This window comes from Thermobia domestica, chromosome 10, assembly GCF_964235325.1.
Source record: "Thermobia domestica chromosome 10, izTheDome1.hap1.1, whole genome shotgun sequence".
Lineage (NCBI taxonomy): Eukaryota > Metazoa > Arthropoda > Insecta > Zygentoma > Lepismatidae > Thermobia > Thermobia domestica.
Genome location: NC_137463.1, coordinates 35,325,614 through 35,337,957, shown reverse-complemented (window position 1 = coordinate 35,337,957; position 12,344 = coordinate 35,325,614). Strand labels below are relative to the sequence as shown.

Below are 12,344 nucleotides of genomic sequence, written 5' to 3'. Positions count from 1 at the left end.
AACTTCCCACTAGAAAATGTTACACATATTTACTAAGCAGTCGAACGAAGTCTAACTGTATGCCAAGTTTCGTCAAGATTGGATTAATTTTGTAGATCGCGCGCGATACATACTCCATAAGTCCAAACCCCAGCTTTGAAGTACCATAACTAGAGAACAGAAGATCTGCTCAGGAAATATTTTAATTAAGTCAAGGTATATCTCCATACTAAGTTTGGTCAAGATCGTATGAATTATGTTCATTGTTATCTTTGCGATATATACTGATTGTTCTTATGATTTATTACAGTGTGTCCGGCTGAAAATATATCAATAAGAGATGAAAATATCTCGGCAACCAACAGTGACAGGATCGTCCGGTTTCATTTTTCTGGGAGACAAAATTGTTTGAATTTTATGATTAGCACAAAAAATTCGCTGTTGTGACCCTAATAGATCTCCACGTACGATCCTTTGGTTGTTTGACAAACTTCAGTTGGTGCTCAATTTCCATAAAGGTGTTGCGTAACATTTGACGTGTTACGTGTCTACACACAGCAAGGATATTTTCCTCTCTATATAGGCATACCCTTTAGTTATATCCATGCACTTTACCTGAAGTATGAAAAGTGGCTTTGAACATGTTACTCCCAGGGTTGCTAACTTTTCTTAAGAAAAAATCGGGACGGGACAATCGGCGTTGGAGCCCCCTTCTCCCCAGGAGACAACTATCCCCAAAACAATGTAATAATCAGCTGAATAACACGAACCTGAATGAATGCGGCATCTTATTTTTTTCATTTTCCTGCATGGAATATATCATAATCGGCTGGATTTAGCGTTGCCACGAGACGAGACTTCAGGCTGTCTCGTCTCGTCTCGTGCGAAGAATGTCTCGTCTCGTCTCGAAAAAATGGGCTCGTCCCGTCTCGTGTCTCGTCTCGAGAGGTTCTGTCCCGTCTCGTCTCGTCTCGTTTGTCTCGTTTTGTCTCGTAAAAAATATAGCAGCATACCATGGGAACGAAAGTAAAATGTAGCATGCTGCACCATGATAATCAAGATAACGAACAAGGGAAGAGAGGGAGATTATATATCGAAGTGGAAGATGGTTTATATACCAATCGAAAGCACTAATGACGCCTATTACGAAACTGTAATAAAAATTTTCCGAATGCATATACTGTGCGAGTTATATGAATATACAGGGTGTCCAGAAAATCCGTTTCCACCTCTTGAAATCGCAAACGATGAGACAGATGCCAAGACTGGAAAACACGTTTTTGATCATTATAAAAGTACAATGTATCAAAGCAAACATTGTTGTCCCAAGGCCACCCGCAGTGTACTGGGCGGGGTCCAACTCAAAAATTAGAAAAGGTAAGGGGGTCAAGTAGTATATGGTTCGAAACTTCTTGGGAAAAGAAAGAAGACGAACAAGTCCCAACTCTCTAAAATTACCCTGTGCAAAATGGCGGCCGGTCAAACTGTCAGCAAAAACGTCATTGTAGAGTCTATGGCCACCCTCCAAAGAAAGAAAAAAAAACTGAAACTGTAAGACAGATGTCAAAAAAGAAAAACATGTGTGTCATCTTTTCAAAAGTACGATTGAAAGTAAAAATGTTTGTCCCAGGGTCCTCCACAAGGTTCCAGACAGGATCCTACTCAAAATTTTCAAATGGCAAATTTGGTCAAATAAAGCTGTTGAGAAATAAAAGAACACGGAAGAAGTTTTGATCCTCTAAAATTACCCTGTGTAAAATGGCGGCCGGTCAAAATGTACATCTTCATTTCGATTTTCTGACCACGTTCATTTTCCATTTTGCAATCGGCACTTGTTTTCATTCTGAGACATTTGTACATATTTACTCTTCCTGGTGCAAGGAATTCTTTCATTTGAATCATTTTATAATTGATAAACCAGATAACGAGCATAAGTACCACTGTTGTGCAATCATAAACATAAATAAGGAGAGGTAAGAGTCTTTACTTCTGATGGCTCCAACCTTTACTTATTTATGTTCGTGGAAGTACATTATATGTTAACTAGTTCATTCTATACTCAAAGATGTTAAATGTTGTCGTTTCTTTTCTTTATGTCTTAATTTGCTTTTATTTTATTATATTTTTTATTTATTTAGACATTACTGGGCTCAAAGAGCAGAATATCACAGTAGGGGCATTTCCTTTCTTTCCGTTGAGTACAAGAATTAAAGTGAAAATAAACTAAAACCCGGTTACAGAAAGAACAACTAAAATGCAAGGTGTTTGCACAGTATTATCGTAGAGCGTCCACACTTGTTCTATCTGCTTTCATTTAATAACAGCTTTAAACGATGTGCTACTTGACCTCCCTTGCCATTTGAACAATTTGAGTATGATCCCGCCTGGGACATTATGGAGGACTCTGAGACAAATATTTTTACTTCCAATCATTGTACTTTTGAAATGATGACACACATGTTTTCCTGTTTTGACATCTGCCTCACCGTTTCAGGATTTTTTTGGGGGTGGCCATAGACTTTACAATGACGTTTTTGCTGACAGTTTGACCGGCTGCCATTTTGCACAAGGTAATTTTAGAGCATTGAGACTTGTTCCGTCTTCTTTCATTTCCCAAGAAGTTCCGAACGATATGCTACTTGACCCCCTTACCTTTTGTAATTTTTGAGTTGGACCCCGCCAAGTACACTGCGGGTGGCTTTGTGACAAGAATTTTTGCTTTGATACGTTGTACTTTTAAAATGATCAAACACGTGTTTTCCAGTTTTGGCATCTGTCTCATCGTTTGCGATTTCAAGAGGTGGAAACGGATTATCTGGACACACTATATATCCATATAACTCGCATAGTATATGCATTCGGAAAATTTTTATTACAGTTTTGTAATAGGCGTCATTAGTGCTTCGATTGGTATATAAACCATCTTCCACTTCAATATATAATCTCCCTCTCTTCCCTTGTAAGTTACAAGTATTACCCAGAACACACAAGACAAGAAATGTCACGGTAGCTACACCGTGAAGCCTTCACCTCTGGTGTATGTGGTAGTCGGTTCGATCTCGGTTAGTGCCATGTGAGCTTTGTGGTGGACAAACATTGAATGTGTGTGGGGACCGCGGTGGCTCAGTGGTAGAGCGTTCACCTCTGGTGCTTGGGGTCTCCGGTTCGATCCCAGCCCCGCCAAGGGAACTTTGTGGTGGACAAACACCGTGTGCGTGGGTTTTCTCGGGGTTCTCCCGTTTCCTCCCACTTTCTTCATTCCACCATTTCATTCATTACTCATCATCACTGTCTCCTTTAGCCTAACCGGCATATGCGTGGGATGTAAAACTCAAAGATTTCATTTCATTTTTCAAATGTGTGTGTTTTCTCGAAGTTGTCTAGTATCCTACCACTTTCTTCATTCCACTAATTTTCCCATCATCATTCATTCGGCCAAAGTTGCCTAATGGTCTTAAAAATAAATTCAAATAAGCTCACAAGGCAAGGACAAATAGTTTACAAGATAATATATCTCTGCTGTTAGTTGTCTGAGGCTTCTCGACCCTAACTTTTTTTTTTTAACATTCTAAAACATTGAAATTTGTTTCACCAGTTTCAATACACGAATATACAGTAAATTGCACATAGGTACGTCGAAGATGAAGACACTAATGTCAAATAATGTTTACACGCCAAGCAAAGTTCGATGTAAAGGTGTCATCATCCCCGTATCGTATACTATCAGCCCACTTGCTTTATACTGTCTGTATATATATATATATATATATATATATATATATATATATATATATATATATATATATAGAGAGAGAGAGAGAGAGAGAGAGAGAGAGAGAGAGAGAGAGAGAGAGAGATGGAAAGATACATAGATAAATAGAGATATAGATATGTGTGTACACTTTGATACTTTCCATTTTAGCATATTTAGATTTGTTGCACTTATTTTTTTAAAAAAAGCTCGGAACCAAATAATTTTTTGAGTAATGGAAAGTATTTGATTGAAATTTTATATGTTACTGCCCACTAAGCTCTACTTAAAGTGCCATAGTAATGGGAGCTGAACGACACATCAGACGAAAGAATGCTTTGGGCCAGTCTTCACCTCCATGGTTCAAATCTGTTCCCATAACCGCGGAGTGTGTGCTACTATGTGGTGGTTGCCCCGTTTGTGTAACGAACTCATGACAGTACACCCAGATTAGCTAGTGGCTAAAAAAAAAAAAAAAAAAAAAAAAAGTTGATTTTTGGGTGGCCATTTTGGATTAAAGTTTCTTATATTGTCGGGATCTATTCGCAATCATACAACGTACATCTTCATACCAAGCCGAGCGGTCTGCGGCAATAGACCATCGGATTGAAGGCCCCAGGTTGAGTCCCGGAAGGGTAATGTGTATGGATTTTAACATTTGTTTTTTTCGTATTGTGTCAGGGGGGGGGGAATCTTACGGGATAAAAGGATTTCAGTCTGAAAAAAATGGAGAAAAAAAATCTTCCCCAGGGTACTTTCATGGGAGTAAGGAATTAGTAAAAATATAAGATATACATTTTATAGCAGGTTTAAAAATATGGTTTGGGTATCCTATTTCTTTTATGTTAATTATGTTCTACAATGTTCGAATTTTGATCATTCTCATATTTTCTGCTTTCAACGGAGTTCCATGAATATTATACCAAATGTTCTTTAAACTTATTAAGTTCGAGAGGTTTTATATGCCTGTAAGAAACAATTTCTGAAGATAATTCAGGTCCTAATGAATATTATTCACTAGGAAAGGGAAGTATTCCTCTCCTCTCAACATGGAAGCAGAGGGCAATTTCGCACTCTGGTCAGATCAAACATTTCCGCGTAACAAAACGAAGGTCCCCCTGTAAAACTTCTTTACTTAAAGTGTTATTATTAGTATCATAAATTTGCTGAAAGCAAACAATTTGAAGGGTTCGTCGATAATATCTTTGCTTTCTTTGTCCTCCGCCAGACTTCCAAACGAAGAGGTGAATTTTACATGACTGCTGTATAATAAGCGAGTGATTGGTAAAATGGTAAAAGTGTGTTTTTATGTGTATGTGTATGTGTGTGTGTGTGAGAGAGAGAGAGAGAGAGAGAGAGAGAAAGAGAGAGAAAGAGATAGAGAGAGAGAGAGAGAGAAGACAAAATTCTAGTTGCAAGATGGCATACTTCAATTGCCGTTTTCGGTTCATATAGCAAAAAGAATACCGCCACCAGAGAATAAAGACAAGAGTAGTCTGTTCTGTTCTCTACCGCTATCTCAGCCAGAACTTTCAACTACAGCCTGTAATGAGTGTAGACCTTACCCAGTTTTCAAATTGAATAGATGGTGGTGGTAGTTCGGTTTCTTGACGTTGTAAAAATCTTCCCTGTCTTTGATTTTGTTTGTCATCATTCCAGCCAGAAATAAAGAAAAAATGAGAATTCCTCAGTTTACAGCAAGAGGAATTGGGGACAAGACATTAAGGATGATATTCCTGGAAGCTCATGTATCACGATTGTTTCATTCAATAGACAGAGGACACTTTTCTGTGAAGGCTTTTCAAGATGTTTTCTCACAAAGGGGATTTTCCTTTTGCAATCTATATGACCACTGGCAATTTCAATCTTGGCCATTCCCGCCAGCGTTTTCATTTTCGAGACGGGACAAGTAGTCTGCCTCGTCTCGTGTCTCGTCTAAGAGGGTTCTGTCCCGTCTCGTGTCTCGTCTCGTTTACGAGACGAGACGAGACGAGACACGAGAAATGTCTCGTCTCGTGGCAACACTAGCTGGATTATCAACTCAAAACAATTAAATTAAAGAAAAGCTGCTAATTATTTTTTCATGAGTCAAATTAAAACACAAATTTGTTAAATTGATTCTATACATAAAACTGTGCGTGTAAAAGAGTAAGTTATTCCTTTGTAAAAATGACCCAGTAAAATATTAATTAACCTTGAAAATTGATAACTCGGGACAATATCCGTCCCAACGAGTGTACGGTCGGGACGCGAGACAAATAAGTCAGAAATCGATACACCCCCGACAGAATCAGGACAGTTGGTACCCTGGTTACTCCAATAAGGAATTCATTGTGTTCATGGATGCGGGATAGCATTTCAACAGCCATTTTTCCTCTTTTGTAAACAAACTTGAAGCGCATGCTGTTCACCGTTCAATAACGTTAAGATCTTCTGTTTGCTGGTCATAAAACTCAATGATCGCTCAGAAAAACGAAATCGGATGATCCTGTGTTTATTGATTTATTGATTCATCTCATATTGGTATATTTTTAACCGGACTCACAGTACGAACCAAATTAAGGGGGAAAACTATATTCAAGATATGGACAACTATTATCGTGTCCAATAGGCTAAAAATCAATATTATAATATTATAAAATTTATCGACTATCAAAGTAGTGTATCTATAAGTATCGACCATAACAAAAATAGATATTACTAAATGTTTATTGTAAAAAAAAAATTGTAATTATATTATTATTTTACTTACAACACCTATTGATTCCAAAGCGAAGAGTACCGTGCCCAGAAAAAGTGGAAAATTTTCGACCTTCCCAACCAGAAAGCGATCTTCTCTTATGTCTGGAAGATGATCAAAAACGTAGTACAACGTTATCACAAATCCAACCAAGGTCAACAAATTGGCAATCGTGGTCAGTGGTGCAAGGTACTTAAGATTTTTTATAAAACTTTGAATCACAAGAGGTACTAGTAATATGGATATATATATTCTTATTTCAAGCCATGTTGGTTGATAGACTATTACAACCTGTAAGATAAAGGAAAAATAGTTTTTAATATTCAAAAGGTATTGTAAATAAGCCTTGAAAAAGCAAACAAACTTTTTAAAAATACAACGAAAAGTCATTACCTAAATCTATTATATAAAAATTAATCCTATCTTACAGAATCGAACCAAGGAAAAACTGGTGAACCGATCGAAATGGATATTTTGATTTACTTAGTAATTACGTTTTTCTTATCATGCCGCTAATTAAAATGTGTATACTAAGAGATGTATAGGAAGGTCAAAATTTATGCAAAAAATTTAGCATTTCATGCCGCCGCCAGGGTCAACTGTCATGGTGTATGTCATGTTGACGATAGGGTCTGCCGTCGGCTAACTCGGATCGGAAGAGTGGATAGACAAGCCACAGAACATCAAATCATTCATAAACTCGTCAATTTAATGCCGGACGATAGCATTGTGTGAGCGGCCATATCATCTAGAATCATCATCTCGACATGTGGTACAAAAGCATGCGTCCCACAAAGATATATCTGCTCAATACCCATCACAAGGCACAGCGACTGACATGGGCAAAATAACATGCCATTGGACGCTCGAAACATGGAAAAAATCCCCTTCAATAGTTGAGTCGGGGTATCAGTTAGTGTACTATTGACCGTGTACCAGTCCATCGTGAACCACATGTTATGAGTCAGTGGATCCCTCTTGCCAGCAAATACAGTTTTGGTTACTAGTGATGGTATCCTCGTATATGGACTGTTCACACGAGGTCAAATAAGACTCCTGATATATCTGACAACGTTCCTCACTAGAAAAGTCACAGGAACCTGCTGGCAGATCATGTTCACCCTTTTATTCCCATCAAGCACTCCGCAGGCAACATGTGCCTACAGCAAGACATTGCTCCAATCCATCGCTCCCGAATTGTTGCTGACTGGTTCATTCAAAATTCCAAGAGTGTAAAGATGGCTGCCTGACCCACGAGTACGCCCGACCTCAATCCCATGGAGAACATCTGGAATACTGTCCAGAAGGATGTGAGTGCTATAGAACATACTCCAACCAATCTTCGGGGTTTATGGGAGACTTCCAGTGATGATGGATCAGTATGGATCCAGAGCGCATGCCACGCCACATCGCCGTCATCATCAATGAAGAAACCTACATGCTTCTAGCCAGGTATTTCTAATTCTTTTGCTGCTGAATATATATTAGAGGTCCGTAAAACGAAGGGATGAACACATATACTCCTTTCCTCGGTTTTGAGGACCTCTATTTAACGGACATCAGAAGTAACAGACAAACCTCTCATTCCGTAGCGGGTTTCCTTCAATGCAACGTCAAATTTGCATTTTACTTTGTGATAATCGCCACCTGAGAAAAAAATGTATATGGCGTACGTAAAATCGTATTTTACATGTGTAAATTCTATAGTATTTGGATTTAAGGTACAGCAAACGTATAACTGAAAACACATGTTTTATAATACTTTCTGTATAAGTGTCCCATTTGTACGTACTTTCCGTAACAATATATGCGAACAGGATCTCACATACAAATGGACGTATATAACATATAGCTGACGAAGGCAACATACATATATGTATGTAATATAGGGAAAACTGTTAGATATCAGAGATCCTGCAACAGCATGATGTAACATCTAAGGGCAGTGCCTATGTAGCATACGGATAAGTATGCTCCGTATTGATTTGTGAGGTAAGCAAGAGGAATCTGTATATTTGTACAATATACCGCTGTCCGGAGAACAGATTTTTTTTTAGTGCATAGCGGCTAAGACTACTTGTACAGTATTATTTGCGTTACGTTGCAATCCGCAAATTTTCCGAAGAATGTTCCGGAATATTATCTAAAACTTGGAACAGCCTTTTTCTTTCATAATGTAATTGTTGGTAGTAGCCATTATAGACTTCAATGTCGGGATGTTTCTGTAGTATATACATGGTGTTCCAAAACAACACCGACAACGTTTGAGGTGATACCTGACACCAAAATAAGACAAAAAGTATAGACCATCCTAGGTGCACAAATGCTTCCTTTCGGAGTTATAGGCTGCCGAAAACATGAAAAAAATAATTTTAAAGGTCCATAGCTTCAAAACTATGGAAGCTACTGTAGGCGGGTCAAGACTTCACTTAGGAACTAGTATGTGCCCTTTTCAAATATCCAGGTTGCAAAATCCTGTGGTACTTCCGCAACAATTTTTATAGAGGTAGTTGGAGAGCACTTCAAATTATGCCCTAGCTAAATTCCCTCTATAAAAATTGCTTCAGGAGTGCCTTAGGATTCTGAAACATGTCTTTTTGGATAGTGCACATATTAGTTCCTAAGTGAAGTCTTGACTCGACTACGGTAGATCCCATAGTTTTGGAGCTATGAAGCATTAAATTTCATATTTTCATGCGTTCGGCAGCCTATAACTCCGAAAGAAAGCATTTGTACACCCAGGTTGGTCTATAGTTTTTGTCTTATCTTGGTGTCAGGAATCACCTCTCAAACGTTGTCGGTGTTGTTTTGAAACACCCTGTATATTAGTTATATAGGTTTATATCTCTTGAAATTAGTTTTCAAAGACTGAATAGGCAATAAATTTTATTTATAAATTATATAGAAAAATGAATAAAGAAAGTCTACGCTATAAAAACGACGTCATTCAAATGCAAATCATTCTTGCGATCACATATGACGAATTGGTAATACACAAATTTGATTTCAACAAGACGGAGCGATTGCCAATACATCAAACAGATCGATGGCTGTTCTGAGCTAAAAGCTCCCTCGCAGCTCACCTTTACGAGGCTGTATGCCATGACCACTTCGCTCTCATAAAAACAAAGTTTTCATGAGCAAATTACGTACTAGATAGTCGCAATTCATAATGAAATATCGACAGTTTCACCAGAATCAATGTGCAGTGCAAAATTTCAGTAAATGTTGTGAGAGTGCGTTTGCAATAACGGTTCTTGTTTGAATGACAATTTTTAAAACGTAGACATTCTGCAGTCAAGATTTTTCTTTGTTCTGATTAACAAATGTTACTCTATTTGCTGTAAGTTTTAAAGAAGTTTTATTTCAAATTGCAATCTTGTACCATGATTTCAAAAAAAGCAAAAGCACAAATTTTAATACAAAGTATAACAGATCAAATTACGGTATGAAATTTAAATTCAAATTTAGTTTCGGATATAACTATTTATTTAAAATTTCATAAATCTAATTACTTACATCTCTGATATTCTCTGCTATAAAAACTGTATAAACACAACAGGTTCCAGCCTGGTAAAGCATTAAAATAGCGTTGACGAAATGCCTAGAATGAAAAAAGGAGTAAAATATGTTAATTACAACTTTTTGGGAGGTAATAGCATGTCTTGTACCGCCTTCATCCTTCGAAACGGAAAAATAGTAGCATCTGACCGGATAGATGCGATATACGATGAGAAAAATCGTAAATATTATACGGAATAAGTACAGTATGAAAAGTCAAAAATGAGACCCTTTCTACGGTTTACTGCAACTTGGTAACAGTATCAACAAAGAAATAAAAGATAAAATACAGTAAATAAATTACCCTTAGACTTTACTCAAAAGAGGAATGGGTGATACTTCAAGATACAGAACAAAGATATTGGACTGAGAAAACAAATCCTTTAACCAACTAACTATAAGTCTGGTTCTTTCCTACAAAGTATCATAGTTTTTCTTCTCCAAGACTCATATAGGTCTACTCGTATTTGTAGTCAAACACTAACCCATATAACATTTAGACCTTAAAGCTAAGTTTTTGTTCAGATAAATAAAAAATATGAAATAATATTCTATACTTTATTGCTTATAATTGATCTATCAACAATCTCATCTCTTCCAACATCTAGTTCCCACGTGATAACCACACTTCATGTTTCAAATTTCTCTTTGTAACCCACATTATAGCTTAAAAGACATAAAAAAAATATTGTATGATAGATGAATAAGTGATTATAACTTACTACTTATTTGAAAACTTACCATGAAGCTGGCGCTAAAGTCTGAAATAACCTTGGTCCTTGTTCAAAAGCTACTTTTACGGTGTCGGGATAACTTAGACAAGGTCTCTTTAGCCTCCTACACAGTCTAAGTTCAGTCCTTACCTAAGAAGAAAGATACAGAAAATGATGATTGAATGTATTTTATTCAGTGTGATAAAAAAAAGAAAAAAACAATTTTAGGTTGATTTTAAATAATATTCAAAATTAAACTTAATAAATTAATTTTACACCTTAAAACTAATTTACAAAAATGTGAACAGTTAAATATTCAAACACAGCTTTACTACGGCGTAATGAATATAAAAATCAGGATTGGTCTTAGGCAATTTGCCGTCCTGTACCTTAGCATCATTTACCACTACTCCTTCTCTAGAAAGTGCACATCCTTAAAGCTAATTGAAGAATAAATAAATAAATGAAATCATGAGAAGTCCTTCCTGTCGAGTTTTAACTATTGTAGAACTAAATAAGTTTTAGTTTATAGAAACTGCACTCGCCGCTTGCTTCTTCATTGACTTCGTGCTCGCCATTGACTTCTGTTCTTAGCTAACTGGATCCGGTTTCTATTTTAAATTCCTATTTCTGCGAGATCCTGCCCTGTTTCAGATACAGTTCTTTCGTTCGTACGAAAAGAACGTTTATTCGGAACACTTAAACGGAAAATATTAACAAACATACGTTTTCAGTTATATGTTTTCTTCAGGATGTTATATATAGTCGTACTTTAAGTCCAAAAACTACAGGATTTATACATGTAACCTACGTTTATACGTACGCCATAGGCCTATACCTTTTTTTTATCTGTGGAATAACAATGCAATACAATGAAATATGCAGATAGAGCAGTTAGATCAGTAAATCTAATTAACATCATCATAATGTAGTCAGGTTCGAACAAAAAAAAATGTTTTAAATAATATATATTTTTTAATTTTGTATACGTAAAATTAGTTTTTTGCCGCCCTCCAAAACTGCTGCCCCATGCAAATGCACGTGTTGCACATATGGTCGTGGGGGCACTGTATAAAGTTAAATAATTTTATTAATTTTTAATTTTTCTTTGGATAATGATATGAACTGTATATTCCATTGGGTTGTCACAATATTCTAGCAGGACAGACAGCAAATCCACCAATGAGAGAGTGTAGGCTACCCAACTGCCAACGTTGGGACTACGTAGTAATTGGTTTCTTTCCCTAGCTTTGCCAGCCAACTGCCAACGTTGGTACTATGCAGCAATTGGTCTCTTTCTTGAGCTTTGCCAACCAACTGCCAACGTTGCCAGTACGTAGTAATTGGTACTGGTCTCTCTCCTGAGTTTTACCAACGTTGACACTACATAGTAGTTGATCTCTTTCCCGAGCTTTTCTAACCATTGCCAACGTTGGCACTACGCAGAAATTAATCTCTTTCCTGAGTTTTCCCAGCGTTGGCACTACATAGTAATTGCTGTCTTCCCAAGGTTTGTCAACCAACTGAAAATTAAAAAAAAAAAGAAAAGAAAAAGAAAAAGAAAGAAAGAAAAAAGAAAGAAAAAGCTTTTGCTCCACGC

At 36.9% G+C, this 12,344-nt stretch overlaps 2 protein-coding genes across 3 annotated transcripts in view; one reads left to right on the top strand and one right to left on the bottom strand.

Annotated features, from left to right (window-relative positions):
• The window catches only part of LOC145662439 (proton-coupled amino acid transporter-like protein pathetic), a 409,124-nt gene that overhangs the window by 142,915 nt on the left and 253,865 nt on the right, over positions 1-12,344 (top strand). The window lies entirely within an intron of this gene.
• Positions 1-12,344, bottom strand: part of LOC145662440 (proton-coupled amino acid transporter-like protein acs) — a 90,343-nt gene that overhangs the window by 12,967 nt on the left and 65,032 nt on the right. For both annotated transcript variants that reach the window (XM_081728012.1, XM_081728014.1), the window contains 3 exons: positions 10,773-10,894; positions 9,990-10,074; positions 6,483-6,761 (listed from right to left, as the gene is read on the bottom strand). In XM_081728012.1, the coding sequence (XP_081584138.1) occupies positions 6,483-6,761; positions 9,990-10,074; positions 10,773-10,894 (486 nt within the window). The remainder of the gene's footprint in view (positions 1-6,482; positions 6,762-9,989; positions 10,075-10,772; positions 10,895-12,344) is intronic.